This window comes from Carcharhinus amblyrhynchos, chromosome 8 (assembly GCF_965287045.1).
Source record: "Carcharhinus amblyrhynchos chromosome 8, sCarAmb.v2.hapA, whole genome shotgun sequence".
In the NCBI taxonomy this organism is placed as follows: Eukaryota; Metazoa; Chordata; class Chondrichthyes; order Carcharhiniformes; family Carcharhinidae; genus Carcharhinus; species Carcharhinus amblyrhynchos.
Window position 1 is genome coordinate 115,188,790 of NC_137331.1, and position 23,947 is coordinate 115,212,736.

The 23,947-nt window shown below is 45.4% G+C and overlaps 1 protein-coding gene across 4 annotated transcripts in view; it reads right to left on the reverse strand.

The window, feature by feature from the left end:
* The window catches only part of LOC145346851 (protein spire homolog 1-like), a 232,187-nt gene that overhangs the window by 99,746 nt on the left and 108,494 nt on the right, over positions 1–23,947 (reverse strand). For all 4 annotated transcript variants that reach the window (XM_080194683.1, XM_080194681.1, XM_080194682.1 and 1 more), the window contains exons 3-4: positions 20,822–21,052; positions 6,728–6,853 (exon numbers count right to left, since the gene is read on the reverse strand). In XM_080194683.1, the coding sequence (XP_080050809.1) occupies positions 6,728–6,853; positions 20,822–21,052 (357 nt within the window). The remainder of the gene's footprint in view (positions 1–6,727; positions 6,854–20,821; positions 21,053–23,947) is intronic.

Below are 23,947 nucleotides of genomic sequence, written 5' to 3' on the forward strand. Positions count from 1 at the left end.
CTTTATAACCTCTAGTTAAACATGGTGACAAGAAAAGACAATATGACACGCCTTTCTCTCTCGTAGTAAGATAAACAAGCATCCCATTCATTAAAATAAACTCTTGTTTTTGAGGTAGTGATTACTGACATCACTGAACATGTAGTGATGTCTGCTTGCAACACCAGTGCAGACATAATGACAAAGCTTTTCATCTTGCACTCATCAGGACAGATGCAAGAAAACCAAATTTCAAAGGGAACAATAATTTAGGCAGATGCTTGGAAATGGACGCTGGCAAACCCTGTCATAGATAAGATAGGGTATAATGGCATATCATTTCTGTGCATCTAGGGCAGCACACACATAGTGGATATATGAATCATGAGGGGAAATTTTATCATTTACGCCACACAGCTGTTACACAAGTCTACCAAGCATTTTTGCAACTTGTTTTTGAGCTGGGCTGTGCAGACATGCTTGGTGGTGGATCTAATGGATACAAGTTTGAACTCATCATTAAGAATGTTGTGCATTTTATCAATATTGTCATGCTTGTTAAGGATCATTATTCCAGTGCCTTTGTCCAGCTTGCAAATACATATGTCTGAGTTAAGGCCCCACAACACCATTGGACATTCACACTGACCTGGGCTCGCTTCTGAATCTTGGGTGACTGTGTGGAGGTTGCACTTTCTCCCCGTGTAGGCTTCCTCCGCGTGCTCCGGTTTCCTCCCACAGTCTAAAGACGTGCACATTAGGTGGATTGGCCATGCTAAATTGCCCGAGTGTCCCAAGATGTGCAGGTTAGATGGATTGGCCATGCTAAATGGTGCAGAGGGACCTCGGGGTCCTTGTGCATGAGTCGCAAAAACCCAGCTTGCAGGTGCAGCAGGTGGTCAGGAAGGCAAATGGGATGCTGGCCTTCATAGCGAGGGGGATTGAATATAAAAGTAGGGAGGTCTTGCTGCAGCTGTATAGGGCATTGGTGAGGCCGCAGCTGGAGTACTGTGTGCAGTTTTGGGCGCCGCACCTGCGCAAGGATATTTTGGCCCTGGAGGGAGTGCAGAGGAGGTTTACTAGGCTGATACCGGAGTTGAGGGGATTGAGCTATGAGGAGAGGCTGAATAAACTAGGCTTGTACTCGTTAGAGTTTAGAAGAATGAGGGGAGATCTCATTGAGACGTATAAGATGATGAATGGGATGGATAGGATAGAGGTGGAGAGACTCTTCCCGCTCAAAAAAGACAGTAGGACTAGGGGGCACAGCCTCAAGATAAAGGGGAGGCGGTTTAGAACGGAGTTGAGGAGGAACTTCTTCACTCAAAGGGTGGTGAATCTCTGGAATTCTCTGCCCGTTGAAGTGGTGGAGGCTGCCTCGCTAAATATTTTTAAGAAGCGGGTTGATGGGTTCTTGATAAGAGAGGGGATTAAGGGTTATGGGGAGAGGGCGGGAAAGTGGAACTGAGCCACAACAGATCAGCCATGATCTTATTGAATGGCGGGGCAGGCTCGAAGGGCTAGATGGCCTACTCCTGCTCCTATTTCTTATGTTCTTATGTTCTTAAATTGCTCCTTAGTGTCCCAAGGTGCGTAGGTTAGGTGGATTAGCTATGGTATATGCGTGCTCTTACAATGACAGGGTGGAGGAGAGGGGAGCAGACTAAGATACTTTGTCGGGGAATTGGCGCAGACTTGATGGGCCAAATGGTCTCTTCTGCACTGTAGGGATTCTATGAATGTGAAAATGTGACGACTCATTGGGTATCCCACACATGTGCTCAGCATATTTCCAAGGGCCTGGCTGATCTAGCACACGCATATTGCAGGATATGCAATAACTTGTCTGATTTTCGCATGCAGCGTGAACGGCTGGTGGCTTTGCAGGTCCTTGAGGCCAAATCCTGTGACTGCAAGTGAGGCAGGTATGGGGGCAGCAATGGAGGAGCCAGAGCCCCTGTAATTGGCCAACAGGTTTGAGGTTCTTGCAGCCTGTACAGAGGTCAAGGGCGGCAGTGTGGATGAACAACTAGACTCTGATTGGTTGAGTGCCCTTCCTTCCTGTAGTCTGAATTATTGTGATTGTTTGAAATGTGATATTCTTGTGTTTGTCCTGATGAGTCCAAGATGAAAAACTTTGACAATATCTCTTTTCAGCAATATTTGAGTTCCATACCAATAAGTGATTGTTGATAAAATTATTGTGTAATAGGGAGACCTTCAAATTCAGAATGGTGAATGGTCAGGTAAGAATAATATCACATTCCAAAGGATATTCAGCTGACAAGAAGCAAAGTATTGTGGGCATGCCTTTTCTATAAATAGATAGCTGTCTATTTGAAAGTATAATGTCCCGTTATGAACCTTTAACAATCCTGGCAAGTTAATAGCGGCATCCCTCCAGCCCATTAGATTACTCTGTGAGATTGATATCTCAGTGCTGACCCTGTCAATCACAACATTCACTGTAAAACACATTGATTTCCTTTCGGGTCTGAATGATCCAATCAATACACTTTACATCAGGATGCAGGGGACGATTTTAACCGTATCATGGGTGGCACGGCGGCACAGTGGTCAGCACTGCTGCCTCACAGTGCCAGGGACCCGGGTTCGATTCCCGGCTTGGGTCACTGTATAGAGTCTGCACATTCTTTCCGTGTCTGCGTGTGTTTCCTCCGGGTGCTCCGGTTTCCTCCCACAATTGACGATGTTAACTTGCTCCTTAGTGTATTAGGTGCATTGGCCACGCTAAATGTAGGGTTATAGGGATAGGGCCTGCGTGAGATTGTTGTCGGTGCAGACTTGATGGGCCAAATGGCCTCCTTCTGCACTACAGAATCTATGAAATTGGCTATAACCAAAGGAAGTATTTAATTAGTAACACCCTGCACGGCTCATGTTGACTCCTATTTAAACCTGTTCTTTCAGTAGACCGCCCGAAGCCATTGGCCTCCATTCATATCCATGTGCAGAGCAGATTCCAACGTTATCCTCAAACCCCACTGTAATTTTAATGGTGGGCCGAGTGAGGAGGGTGCTGCATCTTCCCAACCCATGGAAGGTGGAAGGAAGGGCATTCAAGGTCAGAAGAAGCCCAGGCAACTAATTTGTTTTTAAACTTCTGGCCCCCAAAAAAAAAGATCTATAGTTTCCCCAGAACCCCACCTACCCAGAGGTGGAGGCCGCCCCACTCCCAGAGCCCACTCGATAGGATTTGCATCCAGCTCCAGGCTGCTGACAAAATATAGATGAGGCCAAGGAGTTAAAAATCACCCAGGTCTACCTCTACTGAGGTCTGAACGGGGTGTTGGTGTCCCTCCTGGCTTTGACAATGGACCGAATGGTCCCCTTCTGTGCTGTGTGATTCGATCACACACTGCTCCCCCCTCCCCCGCTCTGCTGAATCCTGCTTCGGGTTAAAATCAGACCTATAACATCAGAACAATTACTCACTACTTTACAAAATTTTACCTCATGCTGCCATTAAATCAGTGTCCTGCGCTTCTCAATCCTCCCATGAAGTGGAACAGTTTCTCCCTACTTACTCTGTTCCGATCCCTCATAACTTTGAACACCTTTATCATATCTCCTCTCAACCTTCTCCCCCAAGGAGAACAGCCCCAGTTTCTCCAATCTATCCGCATAGTTCCTCATCCCTGGAACCAGATCTTCATTGCAGCCTCTCTAATGCATTGCAGATCCATTCGTGTCATTAGGGGCCAAATCCCACCATGGGCATCTGGTAGAATTTAAATTCAATTAATGAAGTCTGGAATTAAATGCTAGTCTCTGCGATAGTGATCCTGAAACTGTTACTGATAGTTTTAAAAATCCATCTGCTTGACTAATATCCTTTAGGGAAGGAAATCCGCTGTCCTTCTCTGGTCTGGCCTACATCCGATTCCATACAGCGGGTAATGGTACCAGTTAGGATCGGGGCCACACAGGTTTGGGTCAGCTCACATTTACAGACCATGTCAATCTTTAAGAATAAATTAGAGAAGCGGTTGAAGGGGAAAGGGGAGACAGATGGAATTAGGGCTCACGCTCACCTCCAGGATAAACTTCAAAATGAACCTGTTGCGCTGAATGGGTTGTTTCCACATTGTTCATTGTTATATAACACGTATCAACAAAATGACTCTGATTTCATTCACACTTTGAACGCTGTGATGATACTGTGATATTTTGATGAATTTTATGTTTAAGATGGGGTTGCTTTAAAATCATAGGATTATAGAAACCCTACAGTGCAGAATGAGGCCATTCGGCCCATCGGGCCTGCGCAGACAACAGTCCTACCCAGGCCACATCTCCGTAACCCCATGCATTTACCCCCAGTAATCCCTCTAACTTTTGCATCCTGGGAACTAAGGGGCAATTTAGCATGGCCAATGCACCAAACCTGCAAATCTTTAGACTGTGGGAGGAAACCTGAGCGCTTAGAGAAAACCCATACAGAGACAGGGAGAATGTGCAAACTCCACACAGAGTGTGTCCCAAGCCAGGAATCAAACCCAGGTCCCTGGAGTTGTGAGGCAACAGGGCTAACTACTGCGCCACTGCCTTTAAGAGGCAGTCTTTTGTTACACGAGTCAATTTGTCTGGTAAACATGAAATATATGCTAAGAATGCAGGCTTATAACTGGTTTTCACTAAGAAATGTGTTAATTTGGAGAATTAATGGATCTTTTGTTGATTTAAGTTCCCTTGGAGTTGCAGTGTAGAGCTTTGATTAGGTTGATTGACAGGGACAGAGTCATGTTCTTAATGGGTTTGCAGGGAAGGCATACTGTTTCAGTTTCATTTTAAAATACAAGCAGTTGCTGCTTGGGCCATCAGGAAAAAAAGGTGTCTCCCTCTGTCTCTCTTGCTCCAGAGGTGATCTGAAGCTCAGGACTGTTAACTTGATATAAGCAAAAAGAATGCCTGTGTTTTGCTAACTATTATTAAAGAGAGGTTTAAGTCTATAAGAGAAATATTGCTTGAATTGGAATTCATGGTAATAGGGTCTCAGTTAAGAATTATATTTTGTCATGTTTAAGTACTGTTCAATTGTTAAATGTTAAACTAATTAATTTGTTATAGTTAAATTGGGTTGTTAAATAAAATTTGCTTTGATAAAACCTCTCCGGTTTGTTAGCAGAATCACGTATGGAGTGCAACTTCCTGGGCGGAGATTTCCTGTCCCGTCCACCATGGAATTGTAGCAGGCGGGACATGGACCATGCAAAGGTCTGTTTATCTCGACAGGGACTTTCTGGGATTGGGGCAAGTGTGGCCAGAAAATCCCACCCCCTATTCTCACATTAATGCCAAAATAGAGAATTGTTGGGATCTAGTTTGGCTTCATAATATATCTTAGGGTTTCTGATCTGTCGCATCCCCGCCCCCCCCCCCCCCAAAACAACACAGTCTGGAGAATAAGGAGGGACTCTCCCGTGGGGAGGGAAGAAAGAAGAAAAAGATAATAACATGAAAATAGGCCACACTGTGTAGAAAGCCAATTACTATAGATGTTGGAAATTGGAAATAAAAATAGAAAATGCTAAAAATACTCAGCAGGTCTGGCAGCACCTGTTCTTTTATATTCTTTCATGGTATGTGAGCATTGCTAGCAAGGCCAACAATTGTTACCCATCCCAAAACACCCTGGAGAATAGATAGGTGTTTGATGCTGGCATAGACACGATGGGCCAAAGGGCCTTGTTCTGTGCTGTAAAACTTTATTGCTCTGTAATCTTGGGTTGCCACGGTTCACCTGGTGTAGATGCACCAATGGTGCTGTTCAGGAAGAAGAGGGAAACAAGAGGTCAATTTTCAGTTTGGGGACTGTGATGGCTTCAGTCAGGCAAATGGGGTCGGCCTACTAGAGTATGAGCTCCCTGATTGAGTCCTCATGTATTTGGCTGATGAGCCAATGGTGCGAAGCTACCATCTGTGGGATTATGACTGAAAGTCAGAAACTCGCCTAAAAGTAACGATACCCTAGCACTGCAGATCACTGGTTGGCCTGGGATAGCCGACCCGGGTCGGTGCAGAGTGCTGCTTAATTCAGGGCTGGACCACAGCCGGACGGACACTGCGTTTCTCCTGTTAACACACAGCATGCTCTTTGGGAATGTGATGTAAAATATTCATAGATGACCTGATTCTGGCTCAGGATTTTATATGTAGCAGAGCAGCTATCTCATTGCAATCTACTGAAAGTCATCTCTGATTTAATACTCCCAAAGTTCATTTGATTTTGTTTATTTGGTGGGACACAAAAAGATGCCTCTGATTGAGTCCTAATTAATGGCCCAATCAGGGAGCCTCGTGTTCCCTATTTAAAGCAGGTGTGTCAGTCTCTCTGCCTGCTGAAGCAGGGAGTACACATGGAGTACTCCGTTGTGTAGTATGTCTTGTAAATAAAGGAACTTTTGGTGACGGGACCTTTGCCTCCTTGGGTTTATTACAGGGATTTTTCGCCAGAGGTCATCAACTTTCCCTAAGAAAGGTCACAGACTTGAAACATTAACGCCATTCATCTCTCTCCACAGAGGCTGCCTGGCCTGCTAACCAAGTATTTCCAGCATTTTCAGCTTGTAGTTCTAAAAACGTGCAGCGCAACAAGGCCAATCTGCTGCAGACAATCACATAAAGAAACAGCACTGATGGGAATTTGGGTGTGGGGTCTCCAAAGCTCTCTGTCCCCAGCAGTGACTCCTCCTGACTCGCTAGCTAACTTTAGGTGACCACTTACCTCTTTAGCACTTTTAATTTTGGCCAAGAAAGTGCGCAACTCCATGGATTCAGCAAACAGTGCCCGGCACACGGCCTGATAATGGTTCGGAGCCTCTGCTGGGGTTGTCAAGTGAGCAGCACACAACTGACAAAGAGAAAATAAAAAGAAAATCATTAGTCACTTACTCCTCACTTCACCTGACAGGAAACCTTTTCCCAAATTATCTGGAAGCTTGTGGCGCCGACAACTCCCTCCTGCTTTCTCCATGGCGATGTCTCGGCCAATCAGAGTCATTTTATTCCTTGAGCATACATTGTTGTGATTGTTTGAAACTTGGCATCCTTGTCCTGGGGAGTGTGGGACAGATGGCCACATGATTTATTAGTGTCACAAGTAGGCTTACATTAACACTGCAATGAAGTTACTGTGAAAGTCCCCAAGTCGCCACCTATTTGGGTACAGTGTACCCAAACAGTCTGGTGCCTGTTTGGGTACACTGAGGGAGAATTTAGCATGGTCAATGTACCCTAACCAGCCCATCTTTCGGACTGTGGGAGGAAATTAGAGCACCCGAAGGAAACCCACACAGACACGGGGAGGATGTGCAAACTCCACACAGACAATGACCCTAGTCGGGAATTGAACCCTGGATCCCTGGGGCTGTGACACAGCAGTGCTAACCACTGTGCCACCGTCCCACCCATGTCAGCAAATTCCAAATCGTTAACCTAGATTTTCTGCTTTAGTCAATGAATGACCTACATGTTTCTGTTTTGGTGTCAGAATTTCAACATCCGTGAATTTGTTCTAGCCTTAACTGTACCCTGTTTTACTGTCATTCCTCATAACCTGTTACCGGCTGCAGTGATACTTGACAATACAGTTCCAGGATGCCACTCAGCAATGGGTCTGTTGCTTTGAGTTTTAGTAGCTTCGCTGAATGGCATCTAAGATCCTTATGTGGACTGTTTGTAAGGAATTGTCAGAAGGTATTTCCATCATTTCCTAGGTGCCAGTCACTGGGAATCAAAGTTAGGTGGGTTGAGTAGAGCTCCGGCGAACCACTCAGCTAGATTACCACCCAGGCAGAGAAGATGAAAAGCTGCCTTGTCGCCTGTAAAGGTTGGATGAGGCTCAGTTCCAGGATAATTCTTCCATAGGAAATTGACCCTGTTCCAACCCTGACACTGCGCCACAGACCCTTCTCTAATAGACTGAAATCTCAATAAAATCAACTTCCATGGCACAGGCTTCTGCTTGTGTCAAAGTTATTAACAAAGCCAAAGCACTAAAGAGCAAAATTCCCTGATGAGCCAAAATTCCGCAGCCAAACTGTTGTTTGGTTCTTGCAAGAATAATATTGCTGAAATCCTTTGCCATAGAGGAGCTTCTCCAGAGCAAACAAACTGGCCTGTTCTCCTACAGTCACGTGGCTGAGCTGAGCAGAGTGGCCTGGGTTGAACTGCGTTGAAATCCTTCTTTCATTGCCCAGGATGAAAGCACTGGACAAGCTATCATTCCACACTGAGATTTCTCTGGAGTGAGATGGGCTAACGATGAAACCTCTGAGAAAGCTAGAATCATAGAATCCCCGCGGTGCCCAAAAAAGTTCATTTATTGGTGTCACAAGTAAGGCTTACATTAACACTGCAATAAAGTTGCAGTGAAAATCCCCTAGTTGCCACACTCTGGCACCTGCTCAGGTACACAGAGAGAATTTAGCACGACCAATGCACCTAACCATAAGAACATAAGAAATAGGAGCAGGAGTAGGCCAACTAGCCCTTCGAGCCTGCCCCGCCATTCAATAAGATCATGGCTGATCTGTCGTGGCTCAGTTCCACTTTCCCGCCCTCTCCACAGAACCCCTTTGGACTGTGGGAGGAAACCAGAACACTCGGAGGGAACCCAGGCAGACATGAAGAGAACGTGCAGACTCTGCACAGACAGTGACCCAAGCTGGGAATCGAACCCGGGACCCTGGGTGGTGTGAGGCTGCACTGCTAACCACTGTGCTGCCCCTTCGAGTCTGCCCCGACTCTTTGACAGGGTACCTTGCCCAGGCTCTCTCCCCCGCCCTATCCCCGTAACCCCACACATGTCCCTTGGCCAATCCACCCAACCTGCACATCTTTGGAGGGTGGGCGGAAGCCACATGGGGTGGCATGGTCAGATAACATGGGATGATGGGGATAGAGTCTGAGTGGGGTTGTTGTCAGCGCAGGCTCGATGGGCTGAATGGCCTCCTTCTGCGCTGTTGGGATTCTATGATTCATTTGTCAGAGCAGCCATAGCCTGAGAATAAAAACATTAATTAACACTGGAGTTAAGAAAAGCTGCAAAAAAAAACTTCACAGAGGGCACCAAACAAAGCAGACACAATTCCACAGCTCACCTCTCCCTCCCCACTAACACAAATAGAATACTGCTTTCATTTTATGTTAGCCCTATTAACTTCTTCAGTGAAATGTCTGAATTTGACGTTGCACTCCTGTAAGAGGATTTATATTATTAGTAAGCGGCAGCAACTTATTGGCAATTTATCTTTGTATCTTTTTGCACAACTGACATCGTAAGAAGATATTAGCTTAGTATCACGGTTCAGATCAGGAGACTGCAGAGTAAAAACCGGAGGCAGAATTTTATTCCATTTCTGTCACATCAAATCTGTGATTGAGTTGTTTGGTGTATAATGCAGAGAAATTGCTGTATGCCCTGGCTTCTCAGTGAGGCAGCGCAGTTATATATTAAAACATCACTGATGGGTACAAAGTGATTCAGCATCTTAAGCCTTTGAGCTAAATCTTGCGTCTGCACCTCAGTAATGCAGAAAAACCAGAAACGCACTCAACGATAGTTGCCAGTCCAGGAGCCTGGTTAATAAATAAATCACAGAACTTCCAGTAACTCTCTATTTCTCACAACCTGAACAATCAGGCTTTCTACAGTGGGAGGAGCTGAGGTTAAGACTAATTTTTCCACTATTCTCTTAGATGGCCACAGCTCTTGTCACGTAACAGAAACCTTTTATTTCAACAATGGCCCTGCCACGTGGAAATATGTGTTTGGCGTTTTAATTACCTGGAGTTTCCCTGAAAACTTTCACAGACGTCTTAAATTCTGAGCCTTCTGTAACCTGCGTAAATGGGCTAAGAAACACAGCTGACGAAAATACAATTTGGGTTTCTCTGACCAACTCTGGGGACTGGTGTGTGAAAACGCTGTAAAGACTTCCAACCAACCCACGGATGTTTCTGCTGGCCTGATACAGAATGCACTCGCCCCCTCCTCCCCCCACCCCAACCCCGTCAAAACAAATCCAACGAACCGTGTTGGTAAACTTCACTTGTTTCTCCAGGCAGGAACACTATTGACTTTCAGGAATACTTGGAGCAGCTGGGAGGGTCAAAGCTTTCTGCGATTGGCCTACCACCCAGGTCTGCCAGCCTAGCTGGCATTGACTTATACTATTGGCACTATCCTGAAAAGTGGCGGACATACCTCATTCCGTTATCAGGTTTTTTTTTTATTCATTCGTGGGACATGGGTGTCGCTGGCTGGCCAGCATTTATTGTCCATCCCTAATTGCCCTTGGAGGGCAGTTGAGAGTCAACCACATTGCTGTGGCTCTGGAGTCACATGTAGGCCAGACATGGTAAGGATGGCAGATTTCCTTCCCTAAAGTACATTAGCAAACCAGAAGGGTTTTTCCAACAATCGACAATGGTTTCATGGTCATCAGTAGTTCCTTAATTCCAGATATTTTTTATTGAATTCAAATCCCACCACCTGCCTTGGGGAATTCAATGTTAGGGTCCCCAGAATGTTAGCTGAGTTCCTATGCCGTACTGTTCTTTGTTCTTTTCAGCTAATGATGTGTAGTCAACATTGCAATGTAGGAAACATTGCAACCAAGCTCCCACAAACAGCAATGTGATATTGGGTCAGATAATCTGTATTAATATACTGGGTGAAAGATAAACATTAGATAATGCAAGCAGGCTTTTTCCACTGAGGCTAGGGGAGAAAAAAAAACCAGAGGGCACGGGTTAAGGGTGAAAGGAGAAAAGTTTAAAGGGAATATCAAGGGGGGGATTCTTCACGCAGAGAGTGGTGGGAGTGTGGAATGAGCTACCGGATAAAGTGGTAAATGTGGGGTCACTTTTAACATTTAAGAAAAGTTTGGATGGGTTCATGGATGAGAGGGGTGTGGAGGGATATGGTCCAAGTGCAGGTCAGTGGGACTAGGCAAAAAATGGTTCGGCACAGACAAGAAGGGCCAAAAGGCCTGTTTCTGAGCTGTAATTTTCTATGGTTCTATTGGCTACAACACCAGAGAGAAGTGCCTCACCCTACACTGAAATGTTGTAATGGGGTATTTAACATCTGCCTGTGGTGACAGATAGAATCTCATTTTTAGCATTTAATCAACATGAAAGTTCAAAAAGACAGTCGCTGCTCTCAAAGGTTAATCTTCTTTGTTTCATTTCAATGATATGTGCCAGTGGCGAAGTCCACGCTTTGTCTGTGTTTCTTATTGCTGTTTACTATTGTTGCAGCTGGTTTACTTTGAACCTTCTCCCTTTTGCGTGGGATCAGGTTGCACACTAGCAAGATGAGAAGTTGAACACGGAAAGCTTTCCCTTTCTCCCAATCCTTCAAGCTTGAATCAGAGGGTTGGAGCGCACTGAGACACTCCTCATTAACAGGGAACAACTTAAAGAAAGCTTCGAGACGAAAGTAGCACTCGTTCTGGACGGCACTGAGGCTTCTGTCTGGATTTGCGCTGAAGAATCTGCTGTGGGGAGCGAACCACAAACTTCTGACTCAGAGCTGTGAGACAGGGCTGATCTGTAGACAACTGCCAGGTTTTTAGTTCTGGCTGTGCAGGGAGAAGGTACCACAATCAATGAAATGTACAGGTTATTGTCACGATCCCCCTGAACACTGCACGGACCATTCCCCACTGAAGTATGGACACGTGGGAGGGAGATTACTGAGATTTTCAATGGCAGATCCTTCACACCCAGGACCTGAATGCAGAGCAGAAAGAAAACTACAATGACCTCACACGGGTGGCAAAGATATGTACAAATTTTCATCTCTCTCAAAACATCTTCCTTGACAGAGAGTGCTTTATCCCTACACCAGTGTTCCAGCAAAGTTAGCAATGGCCCAAGCACCCTTATAAACGGGACCTGGGCCTCTGTCCAGTTAAATTGGTTATTGAATGCGAATGACCCTTTACTCGCTGCCAGGGTCACAGGAAGATGTGCACAGGACATGAGCGACAGCCTTGTACACACACAGTTCACCCAAGAGTGAAGCCCACACATCACTATTGCCCCATCTCCCTGGGATGTTAAGCTACCCCTACCATCCTACCCTGCAGAATAGCCTCAAAACCTGCGTCCTCTGCCACCTCTGTCCTTGGTCAAGCGCAAGGGCCACCTGATGCATTCCGGAGACAAAGAGAAACCAGCTCATTCCTGTCCCAGATGACCAGCAGGAGAACCTACAGGGAGGTGTTGCTGAAGTGTGGGCTTGCTCTCTGTCTAGGTTCAGACATCCCCAGCTGACTCTGCAGTTGAAGGGACTTGGTGAGATGGAAAGGGTTTACTAGGGCAAGAAAGAATAGCAGAGGGTGGGGGCTGGATAGAACGATGGGGAGAGTTCTGGACAGGGAAGTTGTGGCCATGATGCAGAATCTCCCTGAGGCTTTTACAAAACCCTTTCGTACCTGCTGTATTGTTGGCTAACAGGGGGTTTCACCAATGAAAAGTTGCCCTGCCACAGGATCGCATGTGTCTCCCCTGTCAAGCACTAACACTAGGGCTAAAATTCCCCTTTACATTACAGAAACAGGCGTCATGGCCTAACTAGCCGATGCCCATGTGTGTCCTCCACACCAATCTCCTCCCACCGTTATTCATATAAGCGTAACCTATTTCCTCCATCATGCGCTTCCTCTTAAATAAAGAACAAGGAACAGTACAGCACAGGAAACAGGCCCTTCGGCCCTCCAAGCCTGTGCCACTCATTGGATGCGGCCAACCTACACTTGTCGCTCAGATCTTTCTCCTAAATTCCCAGTTGAATTTATTAGTGACCAATTTTGAGGCCTCTAATTTTGTTCTCCCCCATGAGTGGGTTCACCTTCTCTACGTCTACCCTATTAGAGACATTGATCAGATAACCCCGAGAGCCTTCTCGAGAGTAAAAGAAGATAAGGTCACCACAAAGAGAATAAAAGAGGTTAATAGGAATTGGTGTATGGAAAGGGATGGAAGGACGTTGTAACATTCTGTCAGAAACTAGAAAATATATAAAGAAAATTTGGAAGAGAAAATAGTTTCTCCGAGAGAAGGAAAAAACACCCGGGCCACAATCGCTGTAGCATTTTAACTGACCTTCCCAATGAACAAAAAATCCAGGGTTCTGAGCTTCAACCAGGATAGCAAAAAAACCTTTGAATGAACTCCCCTCGTATTTATTGAACCTAAATAAGAGATTGAAACCCTAAAGGGACATGGGCACACAACTTGTACCATCAGAGCTTGACAAATCTCCGCTTCAGTCGGCTGTTAATTCGTACAGGTTATTTATCCTGGGCTTTTAACTCCATTATACACACTCCAAAGACATTTAGCTGACCGTTTGCACATTAAAATATGTTAACAGGGTCAACACTTCACCCCAGCAGCAAAATAGTGGATTGTGCAGCCTGTGATACAAGGTATTTCTTGCTTATTCTCAGGAACTGCTTCGATTTTAAACTTCTCATCACCTCGCCTCCCCCCACCCCCCACAGCTCCATCTCTGAGAACTCCTCTAGACCAGCAATGCTCCAAGATACCTGAGCTCTTCCAATTCCTTCCTCTTTAGTAGCCCTGATTCTAACCGAACTGAATGTTTGAGCGTCACAGTCACACAGTGGTTAACACTGCTGCCTCACAGCGCCAGGGTCCCAGGTTCAATTCCAGTCTCCGGTCACTGTCTGTGTGGAGTTTGCACATTCTCCCCATGTCTGTGTGGGTTTCCTCTGGATGCTCCGATTTCCTCCCACAGCCCAAAGGTGTGCTGGTTAAGTGCACAGGCCATGCTAAATTGCCCCTTAGCGTACCTGAACAGGCGCTGGAGTGCGGCAACGAGGAGATTTTCACAGTAACTTCATCGCAGTGTTAATGTAAGCCTACTTGTGACTAATAAACAAACTTACTTAATTCCCACCGTCACATCATCTGACCCTAGCAGCATTCCAATCCATTTCTTTGTCCCACTTCTTAAATCTTTATTATTCATTCATAGGGTTTGAGTGTCGCTGGCCAGGTCAACGATTATTGCCCATCCCTAATTGCCCCTGAGGTGGTGTTGGTGAGCCACCTTCTTGAGCTAATGTGGTTCAGCTACACCCACAGTGCTGCCAGGGAGGTGGGGGGGGGGGGGGGGGGGGGGTCCAGGATTTTGACCCTCTGACGAGAAAGAAATGGTGATATAACTCCAACTCAGGATGGTATGTGACTCGGAGAGGCATCGCTGACGGTGGTGTTTCTACAGACCTGCCACCCTTGTCCTTCTAGGTGGTAGTGGTCATGGCCATGGAAGGTGCTGCTGCAGATGACTTGGTGAGTTGCTGCAGTGCATCTTGTAGATGGTACACACTGTGCACAAACCGTATGCCGGTGATGGAGGGAGTGAATATTTGAGGGGGTGGATGGGATGCCAATTGAGCGGGCTGCTTTGTTTGGATGTGGTTGAGCTTCTTGAGTGTTGCTGGAGCTGCAGTCGTCCAGGCAAGTGGATAATATTCCATCACACTCCTGACTTATGCTCCTAAAAGAGAAAATACTGCAAAATCTCAGCAGGTCTGACAGCATCTGTAAGGAGAGAAAAGAGCTCACGTTTCGAGTCCGGACATCCCTTTGACAAAGCTTTGTTATGTTTTGACAGAGGGTCATCTGGACTCGAAACGTCAGCTCTTTTCTCTCCTTACAGATGCTGCCAGACCTGCTGAGATTTTCCAGCATTTTCTCTGTTGGACACTTTTCTGTATAACGCGCAAGACACAAAACTTTTCACTGCATACTAATACATGTGGCAATAATAAATCAAATCAAATCACGTAAGCTGAAATTCAACTGGCAAATCTCCAACATGAGTATTCTGGCACTTAGGGACCAGATTAAGTTTTAAATCAGACACATCACATCTCAGACTAATGATGCGCATAATTTTGAATAATGTTTACCTCAGAGGTAAGAGGGACCTCTCTATTCTCCAAGAGGTTTACTTCCCCCCATCTCTCACACACTGCAAATTGCAATACGCAAATAATCAACTTTGCATCAACCTCGATATGCCCACGGAATCCAGCTCTCAATCTATTGTGAAAAATAAAACTCCAATAACAAACTAAACGAGGCAGGAATTTATTACATAAAAAAAAAATGAAATGATCCCTGCAGCTTTCTGCGCTACCGAATTTAATAAAAAGGTTTTAGCGTCTTTCCTCATTACATGAGAAACGCAGAGTTGCCGTAGCAACCAGGCTACCAGCCTCCCCTCCCCCCACCCCGCTGCGATTCTGACCTTTAGTTACTCGGTCATCTGTTCCCACCAGTGGAAAGCCAAACTGACAATCTCCGGAGGATTACTGGAACGACAAGTCAGTGCTGTTTCTCCTGGGGCCTAGCAAGAAAGGCTTCTGCCTCCCGTAACAAAGGAAAACCAGAGATATGCGAAAGCAAATTCTGAGCTTTCCATTTAAAATATATCCTAAGTATGGTATGGAAGGTGAGATACCAAACCAGCAGTAGATTGAGCTTTATTTATTGAAGTTTGAAGAGGGTTGAAAAAAACTAACTATGCCTGCCTCGCAGATCATTAACTAATATCTCAGGCATCGGCCTTCTGAGTTTCAAGCTGTAATGAATGTTAAGGTTGCCAACCTTTCAGGGTTGTCTAAGAATTAAACGTTAATCTCCTGGAGATTGCTGCCTCGAAGAAAAATGATAGGGACATTTAAAAATATTATTGTGGGATATTTTTATTACAAACTTAAATCAGCAATAAATGGAGATTAGGAGAAATGCAAGTATTTTTGACGGAACAGTGATCTGAAAAATTGAGTGGTATTTAACGTATCGTAGGATCCCTACAGTGCAAAAGGAGGCTATTCAGCCCATCGATCCTACACCAACGACTATCCTCGCTGTAATGATTTCGATCAGGCCATTGAGGTTGGCCTATTGGATTATGAATCCCTGATTAAGGATCCAATTGATGGGCCAATCAGGAAGTTTTTGCCTTGTACTGAACCAGGAATGTCAGTTCCTCTGGCACCCCCAAAGCTAGAGTGTTGACTGCTCGCACTCTGTGTACTGCTGTTAGAGTTTGTAAATAAAGGGATTTTAGTAAAGGGGCTTCTGCCTCCAAAGACTTATTACACCCGTAACCCCACACATTTATCCTGCTAATACCCTGAACACCAATGGTCAATTTGGCATGGCCAATTAACCTGACCCGCACATCTCTGGAGTGTGGGAGAAAACTGGAGCACCTGGAGGAAGCCCACACAGACACGGGGAGAACATGCAAACTCCACACAGGCAGTCACCCGAGGCTGGATTGAACCCCAGGCTCTGACGCTGTGAGGCAGCGATGCTAACCACCGTGCCACGCTGTATGTGACAAAGCAGGGTGGGAACTCCACAGTGTTCAGAAGCTTCATTAGCTGCTGATCAGCTGTTTAAGTGGCTTTTCCTCGGATCAAGGACCCGAGGGGCAGGAAGTCCACTCACCACGAGCAACCAACTAATCAGACATCAGCAGCTGCGTTTACTCGGCTGCAACACCAAGAAGGACATGGTTGCTGCCGATAATATACTGGCCCAGGGCCCAGGTTAGCCGAGGGACCCAGGCCACAACAGGAGGGAAGGGATTGCACGGAAGATGAAAAGAAGCTGGTAGCAATGGCAGGGTGCTGAATCTCAGCACTCCCACCTCCCCCAACCCCAACCTCCTTCCCGATGTGAGGTCCCTTGATCAAGCACTGACTGCCCGACAATGAAACACCCTCCCCCCACCCACAGTGCTAGCAAGTTAACCCGATAGGTAAGCTACAGCAAGGAAGCTCACACACACAACATGAGGTCACTCATGGAGGAGAGAAGCAACAACCATCTCACCAAGACAGAGGAGCACAAATGCACACAAAGAAACAGCGTACAATATTAAAAGCCAAACTGCAGGCTGAGCTCAAGAATAAGCAACATACAAACATTCAGGAATTAACCTTCAACTTCCAGGACAAACATGGAAAAGGAAACCTGAGTCCACTCAATGAATGAACGGAGTGAGCATTCCCTCTGGAAGGACAGGGATAAGCCCTTGTTGACCAACCAAGGAAAACAAATTGTTGACAAAGAAAAACACAACACAAAGGAGGGTAAGAAGTGAACCAGATGTTGACACCCGAGCATTTGACACACCAAGTACAACAACTTCAACTCCAGAATAACAAAGTCAGCATAAAGCAGTCGAGACCAGCTCTCCTCCAAACTTGAAAAGAACAAAATCTGGAAGAGTCATAGAGCCTTTAGACTGTTCGACTCTATAAAGTTGACTTTGGGCGGAGAAGAGTTAGCATGGAAGTATTATTGTTATTATTTGTGAGTAAAGACTTTGGGGGGGGGGGTGGTGTAGTATTCAGGGCTGTGAGGGTTCATGTGGGATTGGTGCAACAACAATGTCCACATTCTGATGTAGAGAGTCACATGGGGGTAGTAAAGTGTAGAGGTGTGTGGGAGAGTTCGATATGAAGATAGCACCCAGTCAGAACAGCATCCTGTATATATGTATATAGTTATGTGTTATTAATCAACAGTTATTGTTCAACCACACAACCTCTAGACCTTTAGATGAGATAATGTACAACTTTACAGTGGTTAGCACTGCTGCCTTACAATGCCAGAGACCCAGGTTCGATTCTGACTTCAGGTCCACTGCCTGTGTGGAATTTGCATATTCTCCCTGTGTCTGGGTGGGTTTCCTCCAGGGGCTCCGGTTCCAAAGATGTGAGGGTTAGGTGAGTAGACCATGCTAAATTTTACCTAACGTCAGGGAATTAGCAGGCTAAGTTTGTGGGGTTATGGGGATAGGGCCTGGGTGGGATTGTGGTTGGTGCAGACTCAATGGGCTGAATGACCTCGTTCTGCATTATAGGGATTCTACGAATACCTGTCACCAAATTCACCTGTGCAGGGGGTGGGAGGGGATTAAATTTGAGCTGTTAACTGTTTCTCTCCAGAGACGCTGCCTGATCTGTTGATCAAATGTTTCTAACAATTCCTGGAAAATAATCAAAAGCCAAGTTTAGAATGTATGTCGGGAAGAGTGATCTTAACACTGAGATCCCAGAATACTGAGTACGCTCCCCATCCAACAGGTGCTGTGATGATGAGGCTGCAGGAACAACGAACAAGACAATCTGATCGGCTGGAAACATCCATTTTATCTCCTCCATACTTGGGACAGGCTCCTGTCCTGGAGGATTCAAGCAGCACAGTGAGAATAAAACTAACTTCCTGAAAAATACAGGAAAGCTGTGACCAGACTGACTGGAAGGAAATCTGTGCTAAAATTGAGAAAGAACACTGCAAAACTAATTAATTAACTAAGTAGGGATGGCGGGGCAGGTGATGTGCTGTAGCTGTATGATGTGGGAACTGACTGATCCCATTGCGATCTTCAGCATCAGTGTTGGTTGCTCAAAGAACTTCAGCTCAGAATTAATGAGCTAGCATCTGACAAGTTGAGCGGAAGCAGAAAATTCCCCCTAATGAACGCAGAGCACTAAATGTAATCGAGTTATTTTGTGTTCTATTTATTAGTTCACATGCCCCACTGTACATGAACGACACTGTTTAACTTAACTCTGAAGGTTTGACAAAAATAGTTGCCGCAGATTGCAGCTGTACGATTCTTGCAATCGACATAAAGGCAGTTTAAGCAGTTGACAATCTGCTGGTGCTCCAGCTGTGGGTGACACAGCTGGAAACAACCCCCCACCCCCTCCCTCACATTTAAATCAGTCACGCTGCACATTAATCAGGACCGAGACTCATAGGTGGTCTGGATAATCATTTACCCAAAGCACTTTGTGTGCACGTGATGATCGATAGTGTTCAGTGTGCCAAGAAATTAAAACACGGGTGGGGCAGGTTAAATGCTTGGATCAGGATTATACATTAAACAATCAGGAGATTTGTAAAGTGGGAATCTGTAAACGCATCAGTGCATCGGAGTTCAGCTTATCTGAACCCACCATGCGTCACAACGTGCAGAGATGTAGTGGTGGTGTGTTCCGGATCTCTTGGAGACCACGTTGCTGCAGTAATATGCACTTTACATGCATGTTGTATTCATAATTTGGCCTGTCCCTGTGCTATAAACTCTGAGATGAGGAGGAATTTCTGTTTTCAGAAGTAATAAACATGGATGAATAAGGTGAAAAGAAGAAATGGAAATGGGATGAACACCTTTGGTCCATCCGCAGGCAGGATCCAGACCTGCCTGCCACTTGCCACTCCAACACAGTACCCTGCTGTCCTGTCCATGTATCAGCCCTCGGCCTTGTGCAATGTTCAGCTGAAGCCCAACGCAATCTGCAGGAACAGTATCTCACCTTGGGGACTTTACAGTCTTCCAGGCTGAACACTGAGTTCAACAACTTCACAGCATGAATCCTTCTCTCCACCTCCACACCATTTGGGGCGACACGGTGGCACAGTGGTTAGCGCTGCTGCCTCACGACTCCAGGGACTTGGATTCGATTCCCGGCTTTGGTCACTTACTGTGTGGAGTTTGTACGTTCTCCCCGTGTCTGTGCGGGTTTCCTCCGGGTGCGCCAGTTTCTTCCCACAGTCCAAAGATGTTGCAGGTTAGGTGCATTCACCACGCTAAATTGCCCCATAGTGTCCCGGGATGTGTAGGTTAGAGGGATTAGTGGGCTAAATATGGAGATATGGCCTAGGTGGGATTGTTGTCAGTGCAGCCTTGATGGGCCGAATGGCCTCTTTCTGTACTGTAGGATTTCTATGATTTCCATTTATTTTATCATATTTCTTCTTTCCTTCTTACTCAACAATTTTTGTTACTTTTTATCCTTATTTTTGTTTTCAGACTTCTGAAATTTCACTCTTCCTCTTGTTTTCCAAACCACTCCACCCCCTGGGGCCAACTGCCACATTTCTCAGATTGTCCATTAACAATCTGTACCTCTGTTATGCCATTCACAGAAGTCGATGGCCTAGTGGTATTATCGCTAGTATCCAGAAACTCAGCTAATGTTCTGGGGACCCGGGTTCGAATCCCTGGTGGAATTTGAATTCAATTAAAAAAGCAATCTGGAATTAAGAATCTATTGATGACAATGAGACCATTGTCGATTGTCGAAAAAATCCATCTGGTTTGCTAATGTCTTTTAGGGAAGGAAATCTGCCGTCCTTACCTGGTCTGGCCTAATGTGACTCCAGAGCCACAACAACGTGGTTGGCTTTGAACAGTCCTCAGAAATGGCCTAGCAAGCCATTCAATTCAAGGGCAACTAGGGATGGGCAATAAATGCTGGCCACGTCCCATAAATGAATTAAAAACACATTCTGATTTCTCAATGGACAATCTTAGCATCTTTCTCAGCCTTTACCATCACCATTTACATTCCCTTCGTCCAATTACAACCCTCCCAATCTCCTCCCCACCAACATTCATAACCCAAGTCTCATCTGATTTTCTTTTGCCTTCAGCTCTGACAAAGAGTCAGCTAGATTCGAAACACTGGCTCTATTCTCCCTCCACAGATACTGTCAGGCCTGCTGAGTTTCCCCAACATTTTCTGTTTTTGTTTCGGATTCCAGCGTCCGCAGTATTTTGCCCTAATGAAACTTAAATATTTGAACAGTGAGCAAAAGATCAGGCCAGATTGCAGATAGGCCCGTGCTGCTTGATGACAGCTCTTACACCTGTTTATGACCCTCCATAAATGAATGCCCACTACACAAAAGTCCACATTGCACACAGGATATAATCGTTTAAAATTAAGCCAGCACTCACCATCATTACGTGTTTAAAATTCTTTATGGTGATAATATCTTTCTGCTCTTCCTCTTCATCCTGTGCATCATATCCTTCATCCAAGTTTCCTTCTGTCTCCAGCACATCATCCAGAATATTTGTCATTCGACCAATTAAGTGTTCCAATGGCGGACTGAGTTCCCGCTCTTCGTTATCTTTCAGGCCCCAATCCAAGGCTTTGTAAACAAGAATTCCCACAGATTCAATCACCTGGGTGGGTGGAATGAAAAATCAATATTAGTGGGACGACAAAAGAATGTTTGGAAACATTGGAACAAAGTTAGACCATTCAGGCCATTGAGCCTGTCCCCAAATTTTAATGAGATTGCGACACAATTCTGCCTTAATTACAATCTTAACTACACCTTAAGTCCATCTAGCTGCTTTGTTTCTAAATTCCTTAATACCCATGTCTAAAATATACACGGCCTCCGTTCTTACATTTTCATTTGGCCTCAGTGTTTTTTTTTTGAAGGGAATTTCAGATTTTCACCAGCCTGTGTATGGAAAAAATGCTTCCTAACGTCACTGTTGATGCATAGCTTTCATTTACACTTCCTTGCTCCACACAAGGGAAAACATCTCCTTATCAACTCATTTAATCATCTCAAACAACTCAATTAGGTTCCCCCGTAATTTTTCCGTCCTCAAGGGAATACATGCCTAGTCTATCAACCTGTCTTCATTATTTAACCATTTTGTTTGTTCACAGAATCCTTACAGTGCAGAAGGAGACCATTCAGCCCACTGAGCCTGCACAGACAACAATCCACTCATATTTACCCCGCCAATCCCACTAATTTAAGCATCCCGGCACATTAAGAGGCAGCTTAGCACGGCCAATCAATCTAATCCACACGTCTTTCGGACTGTGGGCAGAAACCGGAGCGCCCAGAAGAAAGCCCACGCAAGAAAGGGAAGAATGTGCAAACTCTGCATAAACAGTGATCCAAACCAGAAGTCGAACCTGGATCCCTGGAGCTGTGAGGCAGCAGTGCTGACCACCGTGCCAGCCAAGTTTAAGTAACGGCAGCAGACACATGGGAACTCCACCTCTGCAAAACCTCCTCCAGGTCACACACTACCCTGATCTGGAACAAATATCTCTGCTGTTCATAACAACATAAGAAATAGGAGCAGGAGTAGGCCATCTAGCCCTTCGAGCCTGCCCCGCCATTCAATAAGATCATAGCTGATCTGTCGTGGCTCAGTTCCACATTCCCGCCCTCTCCCCATAACCCTTAATCCCCTCGCTTATCAAAAACCCATCAACCCGCGTCTTAAAAATATTTAGCGAGGCAGCCTCCACCACCTCAACGGGCAGAGAATTCCAGAGATTCACCACCCTTTGAGTGAAGAAGTTCCTCCTCAACTCTGATCTAAACTGCCCCCCCTTATCTTGAGGCTGTGCCCCCTAGTCCTGCTATTCCAACTAGTCCAACACTGGTTCGCTGGTCACTGAATCAAACTTCCTAAACTGTCTTCCGAAGAGCACTGTGGGTTTACCTACACCACACAGAATACAACAGTTCAAGAGGGTGGCTCACTGCCATCTTTTTAAGGGCAATTAGGGATGAGCAATATGGGTGGCACAGTGTCTAGCACTGCTGCCTCACAGCGTCAGGGAGCTGGGTTTGATTCCCAGTTTGGGTTGCTGTGTTGAGTTTGCACATTCTCTCTATGTCCGTGTGGGTTTCCTCTGGATGCTCCGGTTTCCTCCCACAGTCCAAAGATATGTGGATTAGGTGGATTGGCCATGTTAAATTGCCCCTTAGTGTCAGGAGTGAACTAGCTAGTATAAATGCATGGGTGGGATCGTGGTCAGTGCAGACACAATGGGCCGAATGGCCTCCTTCTGCGCCTCAGGATTCTATTGGCCATCTTCAGGCACCCACAGCCTGTGAAGGAAAACATCCAGGTCAGAAATGACTCTCTGTTCTCACGTGGCAATTTCTCTGCCTTCTGCCTTGGTACACAGCAATTCCAGAGGCACCATACCGATTTACCACAGAATCTGGCACTGAATCCAGGAGAGCTACTTTTGGGTGGAAGTTAGGATCGCCAACCCTTGTCCTGGGGTTGCCTGGAATGAAAGCTGGATTATCTGGGCACTGATGTCAGGAAACTCAGGAGAAAAGTATTGGAAAGTACTGTTTTTCTTTTCCCTTCGAAGACCTTTCTCTGTTTATTTGTAAAGATATTGAAGATTAGAAAAGAGGTTGTTTGAGTGGGAAAGACAGCTGGAGACTGGAGGATGTTGTGAGGAAGCCTCCAGAAAAAACATCCAGAGGTGGCAGCCCTGAGGCAGGTACACTGCACAAAAGATATCAGATAATAAATAACACAAGGATGTGTTTAGTAGTTACAGGGATTGCACTAATTTTACATTACAATACTCGCCAATCATTTAATAACGACCATAAAACCATTGTCAATTCTTGTAAAAACCCATCTAGTTCACTGATTACTTTTTTGAGTAGGAAATCTCCAGTCTGGTCTACATGTAGCTCCAAACCACAACAATGTTACTGGCTCTTAAATGTTCACTGAAATGGCATAACAACCCACTCCGTCAGGAAAAAGATCCAAAAATCTGAGGTCACGTACAAACTGACTCAAGAACAGCTTCTTCCCTGCTGCCATCAGACTTGAATGGACCTACCTCACATTAAGCTGATCTTTCTCTACACCCGAGCTATGACTGTAACACTACATTCTGCCCTCTCTTCTTTCCTTCTCTATGTATGGTATGCTTTGTCTGTATCACACGCAAGCAACAATACTTGTCACTGTATACCAATATATGTGATATTAATAAATCAAATTAAACCAAATCAAAGGCTACCTCAGATTACCTTGGCATGGAACAATATCTCAGAAATCCGAGGTGAAAATAGACATTTCACAGCACTACTGTGCAGGAGCAATAGCAGAACAATGTTCTGCCACAACACACACTCTCTCCTTTCCTTCTCTATGTATGGCATGCTTTGGCTGTATAGTGCGCAAGAAACAATAGTTTTCACTATATACTAATACATGTGACAATAATAAATCAGATTAAATCAAATCAGTTCAAGGTTAATTAGGGATGGGCAGTAATGC